This window comes from Oncorhynchus kisutch, unplaced genomic scaffold (genome assembly GCF_002021735.2).
Source record: "Oncorhynchus kisutch isolate 150728-3 unplaced genomic scaffold, Okis_V2 scaffold3736, whole genome shotgun sequence".
NCBI lineage: Eukaryota > Metazoa > Chordata > Actinopteri > Salmoniformes > Salmonidae > Oncorhynchus > Oncorhynchus kisutch.
In genome coordinates, this window is record NW_022265681.1 from 355,510 (window position 1) to 378,950 (window position 23,441).

General features: G+C 46.2%; 1 protein-coding gene across 7 annotated transcripts in view; it reads right to left on the reverse strand.

Annotated features, from left to right (window-relative positions):
* The window catches only part of LOC116371842 (puratrophin-1), a 144,744-nt gene that overhangs the window by 121,205 nt on the left and 98 nt on the right, over positions 1 to 23,441 (reverse strand). For all 7 annotated transcript variants that reach the window (XR_004209041.1, XM_031820919.1, XM_031820918.1 and 4 more), the window contains exons 1-6: positions 22,994 to 23,441; positions 22,587 to 22,710; positions 21,346 to 21,439; positions 10,574 to 10,660; positions 5,508 to 5,624; positions 3,433 to 3,531 (exon numbers count right to left, since the gene is read on the reverse strand). The exon at positions 22,994 to 23,441 is cut by the window's right edge. Coding sequence is in view for 6 of the 7 variants with exons in the window: in XM_031820919.1 (XP_031676779.1) it covers positions 3,433 to 3,531; positions 5,508 to 5,624; positions 10,574 to 10,660; positions 21,346 to 21,439; positions 22,587 to 22,710; positions 22,994 to 23,441 (969 nt within the window). In the remaining variant the exon portion in view is untranslated. The remainder of the gene's footprint in view (positions 1 to 3,432; positions 3,532 to 5,507; positions 5,625 to 10,573; positions 10,661 to 21,345; positions 21,440 to 22,586; positions 22,711 to 22,993) is intronic.

Below are 23,441 nucleotides of genomic sequence, written 5' to 3' on the forward strand. Positions count from 1 at the left end.
CAGACCACTCCATTTCCTGTCCTCTAATTCAACTCTACCAGACCACTCCATTTCCTGTCCTGTAATTCAAGTCTACCAGACCACTCCATTTCCTGTCCTCTAATTCAACTCTACCAGTCTCCTACAGCCTCAATACAACACACGTCATATCCCTCCTAGACATGTCTTCTACAGCCTCAACACACGTCATATCCCTCCTAGACATGTCTTCTACAGCCTCAATACAACACACATCATATCCCTCCTAGACATTTCTTCTACAGCCTCAATACAACACACGTCATATCCCTCCTAGACATGTCTTCCACGGCCTCAACACAAGTCATATCCTTCCTAGACGTGATATCAGATATGTCCTGCTATTCATCAAGTCAACACACAGTAGCTGGCAGGACAGTAGCCTACAGACTATATTAACATGGTAGTTACCTCAGCAGTAGCTGGCAGGACAGTAGACTACAGACTATATTAGCATGGTAGTTACCTCAGCAGTAGCTGGCAGGACAGTAGACTACAGACTATATTAACATGGTAGTTACCTCAGCAGTAGCTGGCAGGACAGTAGCCTACAGACTATATTAACATGGTAGTTACCTCAGCAGTAGCTGGCAGGACAGTAGACTACAGACTATATTAACATGGTAGTTACCTCAGCGGTAGCTGGCAGGACAGTAGACTGACTACAGACTATATTAACATGGTAGTTACCTCAGCAGTAGCTGGCAGGACAGTAGACTGACTACAGACTATATTAACACGGTAGTTACCTCAGCGGTAGCTGGCAGGACAGTAGACTACAGACTATATTAACATGGTAGTTACCTCAGCAGTAGCTGGCAGGACAGTAGACTACAGACTATATTAACATGGTAGTTACCTCAGCAGTAGCTGGCAGGACAGTAGACTGACTACAGACTATATTAACATGGTAGTTACCTCAGCGGTAGCTGGCAGGACAGTAGACTGACTACAGACTATATTAACATGGTAGTTACCTCAGCAGTAGCTGGCAGGACAGTAGACTACAGACTATATTAACATGGTAGTTACCTCAGCAGTAGCTGGCAGGACAGTAGACTGACTACAGACTATATTAACATGGTAGTTACCTCAGCGGTAGCTGGCAGGACAGTAGACTGACTACAGACTATATTAACATGGTAGTTACCTCAGCAGTAGCTGGCAGGACAGTAGACTACAGACTATATTAACATGGTAGTTACCTCAGCGGTAGCTGGCAGGACAGTAGACTACAGACTATATTAACATGGTAGTTACCTCAGCAGTAGCTGGCAGGACAGTAGACTGACTACAGACTATATTAACATGGTAGTTACCTCAGCGGTAGCTGGCAGGACAGTAGACTGACTACAGACTATATTAACATGGTAGTTACCTCAGCAGTAGCTGGCAGGACAGTAGACTACAGACTATATTAACATGGTAGTTACCTCAGCAGTAGCTGGCAGGACAGTAGACTACAGACTATATTAACATGGTAGTTACCTCAGCGGTAGCTGGCAGGACAGTAGACTGACTACAGACTATATTAACATGGTAGTTACCTCAGCGGTAGCTGGCAGGACAGTAGACTACAGACTATATTAACATGGTAGTTACCTCAGCAGTAGCTGGCAGGACAGTAGACTACAGACTATATTAACATGGTAGTTACCTCAGCGGTAGCTGGCAGGACAGTAGACTACAGACTATATTAACATGGTAGTTACCTCAGCGGTAGCTGGCAGGACAGTAGCCTACAGACTATATTAGCATGGTAGTTACCTCAGCGGTAGCTGGCAGGACAGTAGACTGACTACAGACTATATTAACATGGTAGTTACCTCAGCAGTAGCTGGCAGGACAGTAGACTACAGACTATATTAACACGGTAGTTACCTCAGCAGTAGCTGGCAGGACAGTAGACTACAGACTATATTAACATGGTAGTTACCTCAGCAGTAGCTGGCAGGACAGTAGACAGACTACAGACTATATTAACACGGTAGTTACCTCAGCAGTAGCTGGCAGGACAGTAGACAGACTACAGACTATATTAACATGGTAGTTACCTCAGCAGTAGCTGGCAGGACAGTAGACAGACTACAGACTATATTAACATGGTAGTTACCTCAGCGGTAGCTGGCAGGACAGTAGACAGACTACAGACTATATTAACATGGTAGTTACCTCAGCGGTAGCTGGCAGGACAGTAGACAGACTACAGACTATATTAACATGGTAGTTACCTCAGCGGTAGCTGGCAGGACAGTAGACAGACTACAGACTATATTAACATGGTAGTTACCTCAGCAGTAGCTGGCAGGACAGTAGACAGACTACAGACTATATTAACATGGTAGTTACCTCAGCGGTAGCTGGCAGGACAGTAGACTGACTACAGACTATATTAACATGGTAGTTACCTCAGCGGTAGCTGGCAGGACAACAGACTACAGACTATATTAACATGGTAGTTACCTCAGCAGTAGCTGGCAGGACAGTAGACTACAGACTATATTAACATGGTAGTTACCTCAGCAGTAGCTGGCAGGACAGTAGACTACAGACTATATTAACATGGTAGTTACCTCAGCGGTAGCTGGCAGGACAGTAGACTACAGACTATATTAACACGGTAGTTACCTCAGCGGTAGCTGGCAGGACAGTAGACTACAGACTATATTAACATGGTAGTTACCTCAGCAGTAGCTGGCGGGACAGTAGACTACAGACTATATTAACATGGTAGTTACCTCAGCAGTAGCTGGCAGGACAGTAGACTACAGACTATATTAACATGGTAGTTACCTCAGCAGTAGCTGGCAGGACAGTAGACTACAGACTATATTAACATGGTAGTTACCTCAGCAGTAGCTGGCAGGACAGTAGCCTACAGACTATATTAACTTGGTAGTTACCTCAGCAGTAGCTGGCAGGACAGTAGACTGACTACAGACTATATTAACATGGTAGTTACCTCAGCAGTAGCTGGCAGGACAACAGACTACAGACTATATTAACATGGTAGTTACCTCAGCAGTAGCTGGCGGGACAGTAGACTACAGACTATATTAACATGGTAGTTACCTCAGCAGTAGCTGGCAGGACAGTAGACTGACTACAGACTATATTAACATGGTAGTTACCTCAGCGGTAGCTGGCAGGAAAGTAGACAGACTACAGACTATATTAACACGGTAGTTACCTCAGCAGTAGCTGGCAGGACAGTAGACTGACTACAGACTATATTAACATGGTAGTTACCTCAGCGGTAGCTGGCGGGACAGTAGACTACAGACTATATTAACATGGTAGTTACCTCAGCGGTAGCTGGCAGGACAGTAGACTAAAGACTATATTAACATGGTAGTTACCTCAGCAGTAGCTGGCAGGACAGTAGACTACAGACTATATTAACACGGTAGTTACCTCAGCGGTAGCTGGCAGGACAGTAGACTCCAGACCTGTGATGGTACTCTGCAGAAGGTTGACAGCGTCCTCACAGTGACTGGTTAGCTGTTCCAGTCTCTGAAACACCACCGTCAGAACAGAGACACACAGACACACTGTTCAACCACATGAAAGACAACTATACAAAGACCGAGAGACAGACAGTCAGATAACTAAGCACAGACAACTTTAGTCATCTCCGGTAAGACACTCACAGCAGCACGTGGTTGCCACGGCGCCGTAAAGCAGCCTAAACAGAGAGTTCTGGAAAGTTGGACATATTTTATTTAAAAAGGTTCTGGTTTTTTTGGTTTAGTGTTGATTGATTTTGTTTTTGATAAGTCATTGATTTGATTGGATATATCCTGTTGTTTTTCAGGACTGACGGCAGGTTGACTTGTTCGGTTTGGCTAGCTAGCTACCTGGCTAACGTTTGATGTATCTCAGCACTGACGGCAGGTTGACTTGTTCGGTTTGGCTAGCTAGCTACCTGGCTAACGTTTGATGTATCTCAGCACTGACGGCAGGTTGACTTGTCCGGTTTGGCTAGCTAGCTACCTGGCTAACGTTTGATGTATCTCAGCACTGACGGCAGGTTGACTTGTCCGGTATGGCTAGCTAGCTACCTGGCTAACGTTTGATGTATCTCAGCACTGACGGCAGGTTGACTTGTCCGGTTTGGCTAGCTAGCTACCTGGCTAACGTTTGATGTATCTCAGCACCGGCTGCTTGTTGATCAATGAGACCTGACTGCATTGTGTAAATGTCAGAGAGCTCATAGTGAGGGTGACTACTGATGTGTGGTGGGCTGTTGGCGCTGAAGAGCAGCACCAGAGGGAGCACCCACGTGGGTGATACATGTTAGATGTGGAGGTATGAAGTCCAGGCTACAGAGAGGATGAGCTGGCTTCACTGGCTACAGAGAGGATGAGCTGGCTTCACCATCACCTGGTCTCACCATCACCTGGCTTCACAGGCTACAGAGAGAATGAGCTGAGGAAGATAGCAGGGTCAAGCAAGCCATCTCCATCACCTGGCTACAACATCACCTATTTCATCATCACCTAGCTTCACCATCACCTATCTTCATCATCACCATCACCTAGCTTCACCATCACCTAGCTTCACCATCACCTAGCTTCACCATCACCTAGCATCACCATCACCATCACCTATTTTCATCATCTCCATCACCTAGCTTCACCATCACCTAGCTTCACCATCACCATCACCTAGCATCACCATCAACTATCTTCATCATCATCATCACCTAGCATCACCATCACCTAATCTTCATCATCACCTAGCTTCACCATCACCTAGCTTCACCATCACCATCACCTAGCATCACCATCAACTATCTTCATCATCATCATCACCTAGCATCACCATCACCTATCTTCATCATCATCATCACCTAGCTTCACCATCACCTAGCATCACCATCAACTATTTTCATCATCATCATCACCTAGCTTCACCATCACCTAGCTTCACCATCACCTAGCTTCACCATCACCTAGCATCACCATCAACTATCATCATCATCACCATCACCTAGCTTCCCCATCACCTATCTTCATCATCACCATCACCTGGCTTCACCATCACCTAGCATCACCATCACCTGGCTTCACCATCACCTAGCTTCACCATCACCTAGCTTCATCATCACCGATCTGCATCATCACCATCACCTAGCTTCATCATCACCGATCTTCATCATCACCATCACCTAGCTTCACCATCACCTGGCTTCACCATCACCTAGCATCACCATCACCTAGTTTCATCATCACCGATCTTCATCATCACCATCACCTAGCTTCACCATCACCTAGCATCACCATCACCTAGCTTCATCATCACCTATCTTCATCATCACCATCACCTAGCTTCACCATCACCTAGCTTCGCCATCACCTAGCTTCACCATCACCTAGCTTCACCATCACCATCACCTAGCATCACCTAGCTTCATCATCACCTATCTTCATCATCACCATCACCTGGCTTCACCATCACCAGGCTTCACCATCAACATCATATCTCACCGTTCTGAAGCAGACCCAGGCGCTGTGTGAAAAGGGGAAGGATCCATCAAACTCAGTAGGCAGCTGAGACACCTCCACATGCTTATAGAGAGACTTCAGAGAGGTCAACAACTCCACCTGGATAGAGAGGGGAGAAATAGGAGGAGGGGGAGAGGGAGAGAGAGAAAGAGAGAGCGAGAGAGAGAGCGAGAGGGTGAGAGAGAGAGAGATACAGAGATAAAGAGAGACAGAGAGAGAGAGAGAGAGAGGGAGAGAGAGAGAGAGAGAGAGAGAGAGAGAGAGAGAGAGAGAGAGAGAGAGAGAAAGAGAGGGGACAGATAGTAGGAGGGGAGAGATAGGAGGAGGAGGGGAGAGAGAGAGAGGTGTGAGAGAGACAGAGGGAGGGAGAGAGAGAGAGATAGGAGGAGGGGAGAGAGAGAGAGAGGTGTGAGAAAGACAGAGGGAGGGAGATAAAGAGGGGAGAGATAGAAGGAGGGGAGAGAGAGGAGATATTTAGGACAACAATACCACCACACCACTAGCAGCAGGTTTGTAACAAGACAACAACTCAATATATTACAACATCCTGTTGTATTCAGCATTTCACTGTGAGGTCTACTACACCTGTTGTATTCAGCATTTCACTGTAAGGTCTACTACACCTGTTGTATTCAGCATTTCACTGTAAGGTCTACTACACCTGTTGTATTCAGCATTTCACTGTGAGGTCTACTACACCTGTTGTATTCAGCATTTCACTGTGAGGTCTACTACACCTGTTGTATTCAGCATTTCACTGTGAGGTCTACTACACCTGTTGTATTCAGCATTTCACTGTAAGGTCTACTACACCTGTTGTATTCAGCATTTCACTGTGAGGTCTACTACACCTGTTGTATTCAGCATTTCACTGTGAGGTCTACTACACCTGTTGTATTCATAATTTCACTGTGAGGTCTACTACACCCGTTGTATTCAGCATTTCACTGTGAGGTCTACTACACCTGTTGTATTCAGCATTTCACTGTGAGGTCTACTACACCTGTTGTATTCAGCATTTGACTGTAAGGTCTACTACACCTGTTGTATTCAGCATTTCACTGTGAGGTCTACTACACCTGTTGTATTCAGCATTTCACTGTGAGGTCTACTACACCTGTTGTATTCATCATTTCACTGTAAGGTCTACTACACCTGTTGTATTCAGCATTTCACTGTAAGGTCTACTACACCTGTTGTATTCAGCATTTCACTGTGAGGTCTACTACACCTGTTGTATTCATCATTTCACTGTGAGGTCTACTACACCTGTTGTATTCAGCATTTCACTGTAAGGTCTACTACACCTGTTGTATTCAGCATTTCACTGTGAGGTCTACTACACCTGTTGTATTCAGCATTTCACTGTAAGGTCTACTACACCTGTTGTATTCAGCATTTCACTGTAAGGTCTACTACACCTGTTGTATTCAGCATTTCACTGTAAGGTCTACTACACCTGTTGTATTCAGCATTTCACTGTGAGGTCTACTACACCTGTTGTATTCAGCATTTCACTGCAAGGTCTACTACACCTGTTGTATTCAGCATTTCACTGTAAGGTCTACTACACCTGTTGTACTCAGCATTTCACTGTGAGGTCTACTACACCTGTTGTATTCAGCATTTCACTGTAAGGTCTACTACACCTGTTGTATTCAGCATTTCACTGTGAGGTCTACTACACCTGTTGTATTCAGCATTTCACTGTAAGGTCTACTACACCTGTTGTATTCATCATTTGACTGTAAGGTCTACTACACCTGTTTTATTCAGCATTTCACTGTAAGGTCTACTACACCTGTTGTATTCATCATTTCACTGTAAGGTCTACCCTACCTGTTGTATTCAGCATTTCACTGTAAGGTCTACTACACCTGTTGTATTCATCATTTCACTGTAAGGTCTACTACACCTGTTGTATTCAGCATTTCACTGTGAGGTCTACTACACCTGTTGTAGTCAGCATTTCACTGTGAGGTCTACTACACCTGTTGTAGTCAGCATTTCACTGTGAGGTCTACTACACCTGTTGTATTCAGCATTTCACTGTGAGGTCTATTACACCTGTTGTATTCATCATTTCACTGTGAGGTCTATTACACCTGTTGTATTCAGCATTTCACTGTGAGGTCTACTACACCTGTTGTATTCAGCATTTCACTGTGAGGTCTACTACACCTGTTGTATTCAGCATTTCACTGTGAGGTCTATTACACCTGTTGTACTCAGCGCATGTGACAAATACAATTTGATTTGGTTTGATTTGAATTCCGGCTCAGTACAAGAGGTGGTGGGATGTGTTTGTCATATCCTCGTCCAATCACAACACACACACACCACAGCTCTCTTTCAGGGCCATATCCTGGTGCCACCTCGTCCCCGTCCAATCACAACACAGCTCTCCTTCAGGGCCATATCCTGGTGCCACCTCGTCCCCGTCCAATCACAACACAGCTCTCCTTCAGGGCCATATCCTGGTGCCACCTCGTCCCCGTCCAATCACAACACACCACAGCTCTCTAAAATACTACATTCCTCACACATGGCTTGGTTTGAGGAGGGAAACAAAACTGAACTTCACAAAAAAAAGTCTTCTGAGCGATGTGACGTCTTGAGAAACCATACCTGTTACTACACAGAGTATTACTGTGAGGGACGTCTTGAGAAACCATAGCTGTTACTACACAGAGTATTACTGTGAGGGACGTCTTGAGAAACCATAGCTGTTACTACACAGAGTATTACTGTGAGGGACGTCTTGAGAAACCATAGCTGTTACTACACAGAGTATTACTGTGAGGGACGTCTTGAGAAACCATAGCTGTTACTACACAGAGTATTACTGTGAGGGACGTCTTGAGAAACCATAGCTGTTACTACACAGAGTATTACTGTGAGGGACGTCTTGAGAAACCATAGCTGTTACTACACAGAGTATTACTGTGAGGGACGTCTTGAGAAACCATAGCTGTTACCACACAGAGTATTACTGTGAGGGACGTCTTGAGAAATCATAGCTGTTACCACACAGAGTATTACTGTGAGGGACGTCTTGAGAAACCATAGCTGTTACTACACAGAGTATTACTGTGAGGGATGTCTTGAGAAACCATAGCTGTTACCACACAGAGTATTACTGTGAGGGACGCCTTGAGAAACCATAGCTGTTACTACACAGATTATTACTGTGAGGGACGTCTTGAGAAACCATAGCTGTTACTACACAGAGTATTACTGTGAGGGACGTCTTGAGAAACCATAGCTGTTACTACACAGAGTATTACTGTGAAGGACGTCTTGAGAAACCATAGCTGTTACTACACAGAGTATTACTGTGAGGGACGTCTTGAGAAACCATAGCTGTTACTACACAGAGTATTACTGTGAGGGACGTCTTGAGAAACCATAGCTGTTACTACACAGAGTATTACTGTGAGGGACGTCTTGAGAAACCATAGCTGTTACCACACAGAGTATTACTGTGAGGGACGCCTTGAGAAACCATAGCTGTTACCACACAGAGTATTACTGTGAGGGACGTCTTGAGAAACCATAGCTGTTACTACACAGAGTATTACTGTGAGGGACGTCTTGAGAAACCATAGCTGTTACCACACAGTATTACTGTGAGGGACAACTTGAGAAACCATAGCCGTTACCACACAGAGTATTACTGTGAGGGACGTCTTGAGAAACCATAGCTGTTACTACACAGAGTATTACTGTGAGGGACGTCCTGAGAAACCATAGCTGTTACTACACAGAGTATTACTGTGAAGGACGCCTTGAGAAACCATAGATGTTCCTACACAGAGTATTACTGTGAAGGACACCTTGAGAAACTATAGCTGTTACTACACAGAGTATTACTGTGAGGGACACCTTGAGAAACCATAACTGTTACTACACAGAGTATTACTGTGGACGTGAGGGATTCTCCAGGTGTAGAACCAGGTCTCTGTGTTACCTGTACGGCTGAGGGTTTCTCCAGGTGTAGAACCAGGTCTCTGTGTTACCTGTACGGCTGAGGGTTTCTCCAGGCGTAGAACCAGGTCTCTGTGTTACCTGTACGGCTGAGGATTTCTCCAGGCGTAGAACCAGGTCTCTGTGTTACCTGTACGGCTGAGGGTTTCTCCAGGCGTAGAACCAGGTCTCTGTGTTACCTGTACGGCTGAGGATTTCTCCAGGCGTAGAACCAGGTCTCTGTGTTACCTGTACGGCTGAGGGTTTCTCCAGGCGTAGAACCAGGTCTCTGTGTTACCTGTACGGCTGAGGATTTCTCCAGGCGTAGAACCAGGTCTCTGTGTTACCTGTACGGCTGAGGGTTTCTCCAGGCGTAGAACCAGGTCTCTGTGTTACCTGTACGGCTGAGGGTTTCTCCAGGCGTAGAACCAGGTCTCTGTGTTACCTGTACGGCTGAGGGTTTCTCCAGGCGTAGAACCAGGTCTCTGTGTTACCTGTACGGCTGAGGGTTTCTCCAGGCGTAGAACCAGGTCTCTGTGTTACCTGTACGGCTGAGGGTTTCTCCAGGCGTAGAACCAGGTCTCTGTGTTACCTGTACGGCTGAGGATTTCTCCAGGTGTAGAACCAGGTCGCTGTGTTACCTGTACGGCTGAGGGTTTCTCCAGGCGTAGAACCAGGTCTCTGTGTTACCTGTACGGCTGAGGGTTTCTCCAGGCGTAGAACCAGGTCTCTGTGTTACCTGTACGGCTGAGGGTTTCTCCAGGCGTAGAACCAGGTCTCTGTGTTACCTGTACGGCTGAGGGTTTCTCCAGGTGTAGAACCAGGTCTCTGTGTTACCTGTACGGCTGAGGATTTCTCCAGGTGTAGAACCAGGTCTCTGTGTTACCTGTACGGGTGAGGGTTTCTCCAGGCGTAGAACCAGGTCTCTGTGTTACCTGTACGGCTGAGGGTTTCTCCAGGCGTAGAACCAGGTCTCTGTGTTACCTGTACGGCTGAGGGTTTCTCCAGGCGTAGAACCAGGTCTCTGTGTTACCTGTACGGCTGAGGGTTTCTCCAGGCGTAGAACCAGGTCTCTGTGTTACCTGTACGGCTGAGGGTTTCTCCAGGCGTAGAACCAGGTCTCTATCAGCCAGTAGCAGGACAGTGTAGATACAGCCGGGCAAAGCATCCTGTCAGGGAGAGAGAGAGACAGAGAACAAGAGACAGATCAGTAGAACAAAAGACAAGCAGATGAAGCTGTCTAAACAACAGACAACATGGGTAGGAGTTGACAGGTGAAGCTGTCTCAACAACAGACAACATGGGTAGGAGTTGACAGGTGAAGCTGTCTCAACAACAGACAACATGGGTAGGAGTTGACAGGTGAAGCTGTCTCAACAACAGACAACATGGGTAGGAGTTGACAGGTGAAGCTGTCTAAACAACAGACAACATGGGTAGGAGTTGACAGGTGAAGCTGTCTCAACAACAGACAACATGGGTAGGAGTTGACAGGTGAAGCTGTCTCAACAACAGACAACATGGGTAGGAGTTGACAGGTGAAGCTGTCTAAACAACAGACAACATGGGTAGGAGTTGACAGGTGAAGCTGTCTAAACAACAGACAACATGGGTAAGTGTTGACAGGTGAAGCTGTCTAAACAACAGACAACATGGGTAGGAGTTGACAGGTGAAGCTGTCTAAACAACAGACAACATGGGTAAGTGTTGACAGGTGAAGCTGTCTAAACAACAGACAACATGGGTAAGTGTTGACAGGTGAAGCTGTCTAAACAACAGACAACATGGGTAAGTGTTGACAGGTGAAGCTGTCTAAACAACAGACAACATGGGTAGGATTTGACAGGTGAAGCTGTCTAAACAACAGACAACATGGGTAAGTGTTGACAGGTGAAGCTGTCTAAACAACAGACAACATGGGTAAGTGTTGACAGGTGAAGCTGTCTAAACAACAGACAACATGGGTAAGTGTTGACAGGTGAAGCTGTCTAAACAACAGACAACATGGGTAAGTGTTGACAGGTGAAGCTGTCTAAACAACAGACAACATGGTAGGAGTTGACAGATGAAGCTGTCTCAACAACAGACAACATGGGTAGGAGTTGACAGATGAAGCTGTCTAAACAACAGACAACATGGTAGGAGTTGACAGGTGAAGCTGTCTCAACAACAGACAACATGGGTAGGAGTTGACAGGTGAAGCTGTCTAAACAACAGACAACATGGGTAGGTGGTGACAGATGAAGCTGTCTAAACAACAGACAACATGGGTAGGAGTTGACAGGTGAAGCTGTCTAAACAACAGACAACATGGGTAGGAGTTGACAGGTGAAGCTGTCTCAACAACAGACAACATGGGTAGGAGTTGACAGGTGAAGCTGTCTAAACAACAGACAACATGGGTAGGAGTTGACAGGTGAAGCTGTCTAAACAACAGACAACATGGATAGGAGTTGACAGGTGAAGCTGTCTAAACAACAGACAACATGGGTAGGAGTTGACAGGTGAAGCTGTCTAAACAACAGACAACATGGGTAGGAGTTGACAGGTGAAGCTGTCTAAACAACAGACAACATGGGTAGGAGTTGACAGATGAAGCTGTCTAAACAACAGACAACATGGGTAGGAGTTGACAGATGAAGCTGTCTAAACAACAGACAATGAAGTGACATGTGAGGCTAAACAACAGACACATGGGTAGGAGTTGACAGGTGAAGCTGTCTAAACAACAGACAACATGGGTAGGAGTTGACAGGTGAAGCTGTCTAAACAACAGACAACATGGGTAGGAGTTGACAGGTGAAGCTGTCTAAACAACAGACAACATGGGTAGGAGTTGACAGGTGAAGCTGTCTAAACAACAGACAACATGGGTAGGAGTTGACAGGTGAAGCTGTCTAAACAACAGACAACATGGGTAGGAGTTGACAGGTGAAGCTGTCTAAACAACAGACAACATGGGTAGGAGTTGACAGGTGAAGCTGTCTAAACAACAGACAACATGGGTAGGAGTTGACAGGTGAAGGCTGTCTAAACAACAGACAACATGGGTAGGAGTTGACAGGTGAAGCTGTCTAAACAACAGACAACATGGGTAGGAGTTGACAGGTGAAGCTGTCTAAACAACAGACAACATGGGTAGGAGTGACAGGTGAAGCTGTCTAAACAACAGACAACATGGGTAGGAGTTGACAGGTGAAGCTGTCTAAACAACAGACAACATGGGTAGGAGTTGACAGGTGAAGCTGTCTAAACAACAGACAACATGGGTAGGAGTTGACAGGTGAAGCTGTCTAAACAACAGACAACATGGGTAGGAGTTGACAGGTGAAGCTGTCTAAACAACAGACAACATGGGTAGGAGTTTGACAGGTGAAGCTGTCTAAACAACAGACAACATGGGTAGGAGTTGACAGGTGAAGCTGTCTCAACAACAGACAACATGGGTAGGTGTTGACAGGTGAAGCTGTCTAAACAACAGACAACATGGGTAGGAGTTGACAGGTGAAGCTGTCTAAACAACAGACAACATGGGTAGGAGTTGACAGGTGAAGCTGTCTAAACAACAGACAACTATTTATTTATTTATTTACTGACTGAATTACTGACTTGTAATCCACCTTGCTGAGGTCAGCCTGCTTCACGGCACGCACGAATCCGTAACCTTGATAAACTAACCGTTTGTTCTGAGCAAACATCACCTCAGCAGAATCAAACTCCTACACACCCAGACTAACATTAACCCCCTCCACCCCCTGCTTCCTCTCTCCCTTAATGCAGATTGCTACATTAACCCCCTCCACCCCTTCCACCCTCTCCCCCTTAATGCAGAATGCTACATTAACCCCCTCCACCCCCTTCACCCCCTCCTTCCTCTCCCCCTTAATGCAGATTGCTACATTAACCCCCTCCACCCCCTCCACCCTCTCCCCCTTAATGCAGAATGCTACATTAACCCCCTCCACCCCCTTCACCCCCTCCTTCCTCTCCCCCTTAATGCAGATTGCTACAGTAACCCCCTCCACCCACTCCTTCCTCCCCTTAATGCAGATTGCTACATTAACCCCCTCCACCCTCTCTCCCTTAATGCAGATTGTTACATTAACCCCCTCCACCCTCTCCCCCTTAATGCAGATTGCTACATTAACCCCCTCCACCCCCTCCTTCCTCTCCCCCTTAATGCAGATTGCTCCATTAACCCCCTCCACCCTCTCCCCCTTAATGCAGATTGTTACATTACCCCCCTCCACCCACTCCTTCCTCACCCTTAATGCAGATTGCTACATTAACTGGCTGTGCAGTGACTTCAGTGCAACAGGAAACATAATACTGTTTCTACCTCATTTGCCAACTGTCAAATTGTACAGTGGCTTCATGGCATCGAGTCAAATATCCCAAACAACCTGGTGTTCTGTGTGCCACGTTTACACTGATCTGGATACTGTTGTTATCTATTACCGACCTGTCAACATAACTAACACTGATCTGGATACTGTTGTTATCTATTACCGACCTGTCAACATAACTAACACTGATCTGGATACTGTTGTTATCTATTACCGACCTGTCAACATAACTAACACTAATCTGGATACTGTTGATATCTATTACCGACCTGTCAACATAACTAACACTGATCTACCGACCTGTCAACATAACTAACACTGATCTACCGACCTGTCAACATAACTAACACTGATCTACCGACCTGTCAACATAACTAAAACTGATCTGGATACTGTTGTTATCTATTACCGACCTGTCAACATAACTAACACTGATCTGGATACTGTTGTTATCTATTACCAACCAGTCAACATAACAACACTGATCTACCGACCTGTCAACATAACTAACACTGATCTACCGACCTGTCAACATAACTAACACTGATCTGGAAACTGTTGTTATCTATTACCGACCTGTCAACATAACTAACACTGATCTACCGACCTGTCAACATAACTAACACTGATCTACCGACCTGTCAACATAACTAACACTGATCTGGATACTGTTGTTATCTATTACCGACCTGTCAACATAACTAACACTGATCTGGATACTGTTGTTATCTATTAGCGACCTGTCAACATAACTAACACTGATCTGGATACTGTTGTTATCTATTACCGACCTGTCAACATAACTAACACTGATCTGGATACTGTTGTTATCTATTACCGACCTGTCAACATAACTAACACTGATCTGGATACTGTTGTTATCTATTACCGACCTGTCAACATAACTAACACTGATCTGGATACTGTTGTTATCTATTACCGACCTGTCAACATAACTAACACTGATTTAGACAGTATAAATAACAAAGACTGACCTAGAATCAGAGAAAACAGTATAAACCCTGACTAGTTGCTCTGCTGGGTGATAAAGACTGACCTAGAATCAGAGAAAACAGTATAAACCCTGACTAGTTGCTCTGCTGGGTGATAAAGACTGACCTAGAATCAGACAAAACAGTATAAACCCTGACTAGTTGCTCTGCTGGGTGATAAAGACTGACCTAGAATCAGAGAAAACAGTATAAACCCTGACTAGTTGCTCTGCTGGGTGATAAAGACTGACCTAGAATCAGACAAAACAGTATAAACCCTGACTAGTTGCTCTGCTGGATGATAAATACTGACTTAGAATCAGACAACACAGTGAACTACAGTAGCAGGTCTGGTCCCCTGTATAGACATGTACAATGCTCTTCAGGAGAAAACTGTGTGTGTGTGTGTGTGTGTGTTTGTGTGTGTGTGTGTTTTCTCATGTGACTCATGGGGCTCAGTAAAATATGAGTCAGATTGAATTGATTTATTTAACCTTTATTTAACTGGGCAAGTCAGTTAAGAACAAATTCTTACAATGGCAGCCTACCCCGGCCAAACACGGCCAACGCTGGGCCAAATGTGCACAAAAAAATACAGTTTTATGTCTATGTTTGAAGCCTGAAATGTGGCAAAAGGTCGCAAAGTTCAAGGGGGCCGAATACTTTCGCAAGGCACTGTAGATGCAACAATTTCAAGTTTTTACTGAGTTACAGTTCATATAAGGAAATAAGTCTAACCTGTACCGTAATACCCTGTATATAGCCTCCACATTGACTCTGTACCGTAATACCCTGTATATAGCCTCCACATTGACTCTGTACCGTAATACCCTGTATATAGCCTCCACATTGACTCTGTACCGTAATACCCTGTATATAACCTCCACATTGACTCTGTACCGTAATACCCTGTATATAGCCTCCACATTGACTCTGTACCGAACCCCCTGTATATAGCCTCCACATTGACTCTGTACCGTAATACCCTGTATATAGCCTCCACATTGACTCTGTACCGGTACCCCCCTGTATATAGTCTCCACATTGACTCTGTACCGTAACACCCTGTATATAGCCTCCACATTGACTCTGTACCGTAACCCCCTGTATATAGCCTCCACATTGACTCTGTACCGTAATACCCTGTATATAGCCTCCACATTGACTCTGTACCGTAACACCCTGTATATAGCCTCCACATTGACTCTGTACCGTAACACCCTGTATATAGCCTCCACATTGACTCTGTACCGTAACACCCTGTATATAGCCTCCACATTGACTCTGTACCGTAACACCCTGTATATAGCCTCCACATTGACTCTGTACCGTAATACCCTGTATATAGCCTCCACATTGACTCTGTACCGTAATACCCTGTATATAGCCTCCACATTGACTCTGTACCGTAACACCCTGTATTTATGCTGCAGTAGTTTATGTGTCGGGGGGCTGGGGTCAGTTTGTTATATCTGGAGTACTTCTCCTGTCCTATTCGGTGTCCTGTGTGAATCTAAGTGTGCGTTCTCTAATTCTCTCCTTCTCTCTTTCTTTCTCTCTCTCGGAGGACCTGAGCCCTAGGACCATGCCCCAGGACTACCTGACATGATGACTCCTTGCTGTCCCCAGTCCACCTGGCCATGCTGCTGTTCCAGTTTCAACTGACCTGAGCCCTAGGACCATGCCCCAGGACTACCTGACATGATGACTCCTTGCTGTCCCCAGTCTACCTGGCCATGCTGCTGCTCCAGTTTCAACTTCCACCTGACTGTGCTGCTGCTCTAGTTTCAACTGTTCTGCCTTATTATTATTCGACCATGCTGGTCATTTATGAACATTGAACATCTTGACCATGTTCTGTTATAATCTCCACCCGGCACAGCCAGAAGAGGACTGGCCACCCCACATAGCCTGGTTCCTCTCTAGGTTTCTTCCTAGGTATTGGCCTTTCTAGGGAGTTTTTCCTAGCCACCGTGCTTCTCCACCTGCATTGCTTGCTGTTTGGGGTTTTAGGCTGGGTTTCTGTACAGCACTTTGAGATATCAGCTGATGTACGAAGGGCTATATAAATAAATTTGATTTGATTTGATTTGATTTGTATATAGCCTCCACATTGACTCTGTACCGGTACCCCCTGTATATAGCCTCCACATTGACTCTGTACCGTAATACCCTGTATATAGCCTCCACATTGACTCTGTACCGGTACCCCCTGTATATAGCCTCCACATTGACTCTGTACCGTAACACCCTGTATATAGCCTCCACATTGACTCTGTACCGGTACCCCCTGTATATAGCCTCCACATTGACTCTGTACCGGTACCCCCTGTATATAGCCTCCACATTGACTCTGTACCGTAATACCCTGTATATAGCCTCCACATTGACTCTGTACCGTAATACCCTGTATATAGCCTCCACATTGACTCTGTACCGTAATACCCTGTATATAGCCTCCACATTGACTCTGTACCGTAACACCCTGTATATAGCCTCCACATTGACTCTGTACCGGTACCCCCTGTATATAGCCTCCACATTGACTCTGTACCGTAATACCCTGTATATAGCCTCCACATTGACTCTGTACCGTAATACCCTGTATATAGCCTCCACATTGACTCTGTACCATAACACCCTGTATATAGCCTCCACATTGACTCTGTACCGTAACACCCTGTATATAGCCTCCACATTGACTCTGTACCGTAATACCCTGTATATAGCCTCCACATTGACTCTGTACCGGTACCCCCTGTATATAGTCTCCACATTGACTCTGTACCGGTACCCCCTGTATATAGCCTCCACATTGACTCTGTACCGTAACACCCTGTATATAGCCTCCACATTGACTCTGTACCGTAACACCCTGTATATAGTCTCCACATTGACTCTGTACCGTAACACCCTGTATATAGTCTCCACATTGACTCTGTACCGGTACCCCCTGTATATAGTCTCCACATTGACTCTGTACCGTAACACCCTGTATATAGTCTCCACATTGACTCTGTACCGTAACACCCTGTATATAGCCTCCACATTGACTCTGTACCGTAACACCCTGTATATAGTCTCCACATTGACTCTGTACCGTAACACCCTGTATATAGTCTCCACATTGACTCTGTACCGTAACACCCTGTATATAGCCTCCACATTGACTCTGTACCGTAATACCCTGTATATAGCCTCCACATTAACTCTGTACCGGTACCCCCTGTATATAGCCTCCACATTGACTCTGTACCGGTACCCCTGTATATAGCCTCCACATTGACTCTGTACCGTAACACCCTGTATATAGCCTCCACATTGACTCTGTACCGTAATACTCTGTATATAGCCTCCACATTGACTCTGTACCGTAACACCCTGTATATAGCCTCCACATTGACTCTGTACCGTAATACTCTGTATATAGCCTCCACATTGACTCTGTACCGCAATACCCTGTATATAGCCTCCACATTGACTCTGTACCGTAATACCCTGTATATAGCCTCCACAATGACTCTGTACCGGTACCCCCTGTATATAGCCTCCACATTGACACTTATTCACTTATTTATTTTCTTAAAATTGCATTGTTGGTTAAGTGCTTGTAAGTAAGTAATAACATATAACATTTGAAGTCAATTGAATTGAATTCATTAGGCCCTAATCTATGGATTTCACATGACTGGGCAGGGGCGCAGGGCCTTAGAGGCCATAGGTCCACTCACTGGGGAGCCAGGGCCCACCCACTGGGGAGCCAGGGCCCACTCACTGGGGAGCCAGGGCCTACTCACTGGGGAGCCAGGGCCCACCCACTGGGGAGCCAGGGCCCACTCACTGGGGAGCCATGGCCTACTCACTGGGGAGCCAGGGCCCACCCACTGGGGAGCCAGGGCCCACCCACTGGGGAGCCAGGGCCCACTCACTGGGGAGCCAGGGCCCACTCACTGGGGAGCCAGGGTCCACCCACTAGGGCAGCCAGGGCCCACTCACTGTGGGAGCCAAGGTCCACCCACTGGGGGAGCCAGGCCCAGCCAATCAGAATGAGTTTTCCCCACAAAAGGGCTTTACTACAGACAGAAATCCAAATTGACAGGAGACCAAATCATGTCCACCATCGAACAAACAGGAGAAAACAGGAATCAAATTGTCCACAGTGACCATCAAAGCAGCCATTGTGGTCAAATCAATTAGTGAACAATGTATCAAAGCCAGAGACTGTGGCCAGGCCAGGATAGGGCCAGTACTGGTCTAAAGTAGAGCACTATGAAGGGAATAGGGTGCCATTTGGGACACAGACGAGGTGTCAGGCCCTTAGACCTAGTAATAAGATGATGCTATGTGGAGACATTGTGTGTTGGGGAGGGGGGGGGTCCGTGGAGGCTATTCCCTGTGGGACCAGGAGGTCTGGTGAGGGGCTACATTAAGGGATGGACCTCTGTGGCTGAGGGTGATAACCCTGCTCAACTGTCATTGTTAGCAGTGACCTGGAATGGAGGGAAGGACACATGAGTTCTAGAACCCTCACAACATCAGACAGACAGACGGAGCACTCACCATGTTCTAGAACCATCACAACATCAGGCAGACAGAACACTCACCATGTTCTAGAACCATCACAACATCAGACAGACAGAACACTCACCATGTTCTAGAACCATCACAACATCAGACAGACAGAACACTCACCATGTTCTAGAACCATCACAACATCAGACAGACAAAACACTCACCATGTTCTAGAACCATCACAACATCAGACAGACAGAACACTCACCATGTTCTAGAACCATCACAACATCAGACAGACAGAACACTCACCATGTTCTAGAACCATCACAACATCATACAGACAGAGCACTCAGTTATAGAACCTTCACAACATCAGACAGACGGAGCACTCAGAGGTTCTCTAAATGACATTGTAAAGAAAATGACTGAAGCTAACAGTGTTGTTGTGTCCCGGTGTCTGACACCACCGTAGCTTCAAGAGACAACAGAGCAGAGTGATTATACACAGAACTGCATGGCAGTAATGAAGTCCTCTCACAGTCTATTCCTACTGAAATGGAGACGGAGTGGAGGCTGCAGGGTGGCCACTAGACAACCACCAAGTGGAACGTTTGGAGGACAAAGGCATCCTGATTACAAACAGACTCCATGACCACAAGGAGCTGTTTCTACATTTAACAGACTCTCTGATCCAGAGAGACTTACAGTAGAGAGTCATTTAACAGACTCTCTGATCCAGAGAGACTTACAGTAGAGAGTCATTTAACAGACTCTCTTATCCAGAGAGATTTACAGTATAGAGTCATTTAACAGACTCTCTGATCCAGAGAGACTTACAGTAGAGAGTCATTTAACAGACTCTCTGATCCAGAGAGACTTACAGTAGAGAGTCATTTAACAGACTCTCTTATCCAGAGAGATTTACAGTAGAGAGTCATTTAACAGACTCTCTTATTCAGAGATACTTACAGTAGAGAGTCATTTAACAGACTCTCTGATCCAGAGAGACTTACAGTAGGGAGTCATTTAACAGACTCTCTGATCCAGAGAGACTTACAGTAGGGAGTCATTTAATAGACTCTCTGATCCAGAGAGACTTACAGTAGAGAGTCATTTAACAGACTCTCTGATCCAGAGAGACTTACAGTAGGGAGTCATTTAACAGACTCTCTGATCCAGAGAGACTTACAGTAGGGAGTCATTTAACAGACTCTCTGATCCAGAGAGACTTACAGTAGGGAGTCATTTAACAGACTCTCTGATCCAGAGAGACTTACAGTAGGGAGTCATTTAACAGACTCTCTGATCCAGAGAGACTTACAGTAGGGAGTCATTTAACAGACTCTCTGATCCAGAGAGACTTACAGTAGGGAGTCATTTAATAGACTCTCTTATCCAGAGAGACTTACAGTAGAGAGTCATTTAACAGACTCTCTGATCCAGAGAGACTTAGAGTAGAGAGTCATTTAACAGACTCTCTGATCCAGAGAGACTTACAGTAGGGAGTCATTTAACAGACTCTCTGATCCAGAGAGACTTCCAGTAGTGAGTCATTTAACAGACTGGTTTCCTGTTTGACCGTGTCAGTAAACACAGTTCCCTGGTTTCCTGTTTGACCGTGTCAGTAAACACTGTTCCCTGGTTTCCTGTTTGACCGTGTCAGTAAACACTGTCCCCTGGTTTCCTGTTTGACCGTGTCAGTAAACACTGTTCCCTGGTTTCCTGTTTGCCAGTGTCTGTAAACACTGTTCCCTGGTTTCCTGTTTCCCTGGTTTCCTGTTTGACCGTGTCAGTAAACACTGTTCCCTGGTTTCCTGTATCCCTGGTTTCCTGTTTGACCGTGTCTGTAAACACAGTTCCCTGGTTTCCTGTTTGACCGTGTCAGTAAACACTGTCCCGTGGTTTCCTGTTTGACCGTGTCTGTAAACACTGTTCCATGGTTCCCTGTTTGACCGTGTCAGTAAACACTGTTCCCTGGTTTCCTGTTTGACCGTGTCTTACCTGAAGTATGTTGAAGGCGCTGAACAGAGCGGGGACAGGGGAGCACCGCCGGGAGTCTACCACGACTGTCAACCCTAGGGAACGCACCTCCTTCCTGTAACACACAGGATATGACATCAGAGACAGAGACTCAGGCCACAACAGTAAGCTCTTCAGCACTGTTCAAGCTATCAGAACCGTAGTGTCAGGAGCTATCAGAACCGTAGTGTCAGGAGCTATCAGAACCGTAGTGTCAGAACCGTAGTGTCAGGAGCTATCAGAACCGTAGTGTCAGGAGCTATCAGAACCGTAGTGTCAGGAGCTATCAGAACCATAGTGTCAGGAGATATCAGAACCATAGTGTCAGGAGCTATCAGAACCGTAGTGTCAGAACCGTAGTGTCAGGAGCTATCAGAACCGTAGTGTCAGAACCGTAGTGTCAGGAGATATCAGAACCATAGTGTCAGGAGCTATCAGAACCATAGTGTCAGGAGCTATCAGAACCGTAGTGTCAGAACCGTAGTGTCAGGAGATATCAGAACCATAGTGTCAGGAGCTATCAGAACCATAGTGTCAGGAGCTATCAGAACCGTAGTGTCAGGAGCTGTCAGAACCGTAGTGTCAGGAGCTATCAGAACCATAGTGTCAGGAGATATCAGAACCATAGTGTCAGGAGCTGTCAGAACCGTAGTGTCAGAACCGTAGTGTCAGGAGATATCAGAACCATAGTGTCAGGAGATATCAGAACCATAGTGTCAGGAGATATCAGAACCATAGTGTCAGGAGCTGTCAGAACCGTAGTGTCAGGAGCTATCAGAACCGTAGTGTCAGGAGATATCAGAACCATAGTGTCAGGAGCTGTCAGAACCGTAGTGTCAGGAGCTATCAGAACCGTAGTGTCAGGAGCTGTCAGAACCGTAGTGTCAGGAGCTATCAGAACCGTAGTGTCAGGAGCTATCAGAACCATAGTGTCAGGAGCTATCAGAACCGTAGTGTCAGGAGCTATCAGAACCATAGTGTCAGGAGCTATCAGAACCATAGTGTCAGGAGCTATCAGAACTGTAGTGTCAGGAGCTATCAGAACCGTAGTGTCAGGAGCTATCAGAACCATAGTGTCAGGGAGAAAGTAAAAACCAGTAGGACGGTGAAACACGAGGGCCTGAGTTGAAGTCTACACCCCTAACCTACCGGTCTGTCTGTCTGATCAGATCTGTCTGTCTGTCTGTCTGTCTGATCAGATCTGTCTGTGTGTGTAACAGTACCTGAGCATTGTGTAGTAGTAGACCAGGATTCTGACCAGTTCTCCACAGTCACAGCTGGGGTTCAACCAGCCGGTGTTCCTCGTGGTCACGGTCACCAGGGCTCGACCCCCCCTATCTCTTGTTCCTGAGACAAACACACAAACAGGACGTCTAGCGCGTGGTAGAAACTGGTCTCAGATCGTGTTTTTACCAGTGACACAGCTAGTCACATCAAGACAGAATCACTGTGGTAGAAACTGGTCTCAGATCAGATCGTATTTTTACCAGCTAGTCATATCAAGACAGAATCACTGTGGTAGAAACTGGTCTCAGATCAGATCAGACAGAATCCCTGGTTGGATCCAGCCTGGTTGGACATGACATATAACATCTTGTGTGTTTCCAGAGATGTGGGCTGTTCTACTCACCAGGCAGACAGAGCACCCCAGAACTGAGGACAGCAGCATTGATGTTGTGGGCCTCTGTCAGTGTCTGGGACTTAGGAAAGACTGAAGACTGGGAGCACTGGCTGGACTGGGAGTAGAACCTGGTTAACTGGGATGGGGACTGGGTTAACTGGCTAGACTGGGAGTAGGACCTGGTTAACTGGGCTGGGGACTGGGTTAACTGGGCTGGGGACTGGGTTAGCTGGGCTGGGGCCTGGGTTAACTGGCTGGACTGGGAGTAGGACCTAGTTAACTGGGCTGGGGACTGGGTTAACTGGCTGGACTGGGAGTAGGACCTGGTTAACTGGGCTGGGGACTGGGTTAACTGGGCTGGGGACGGGGTTAACTGGGCTGGGGACTGGTGTAGCTGGGGTGAGGGAGGTGGAGGGTCGTGAAACATCACTGCTGGGCTCCGTTGTAGTTCTGGGTC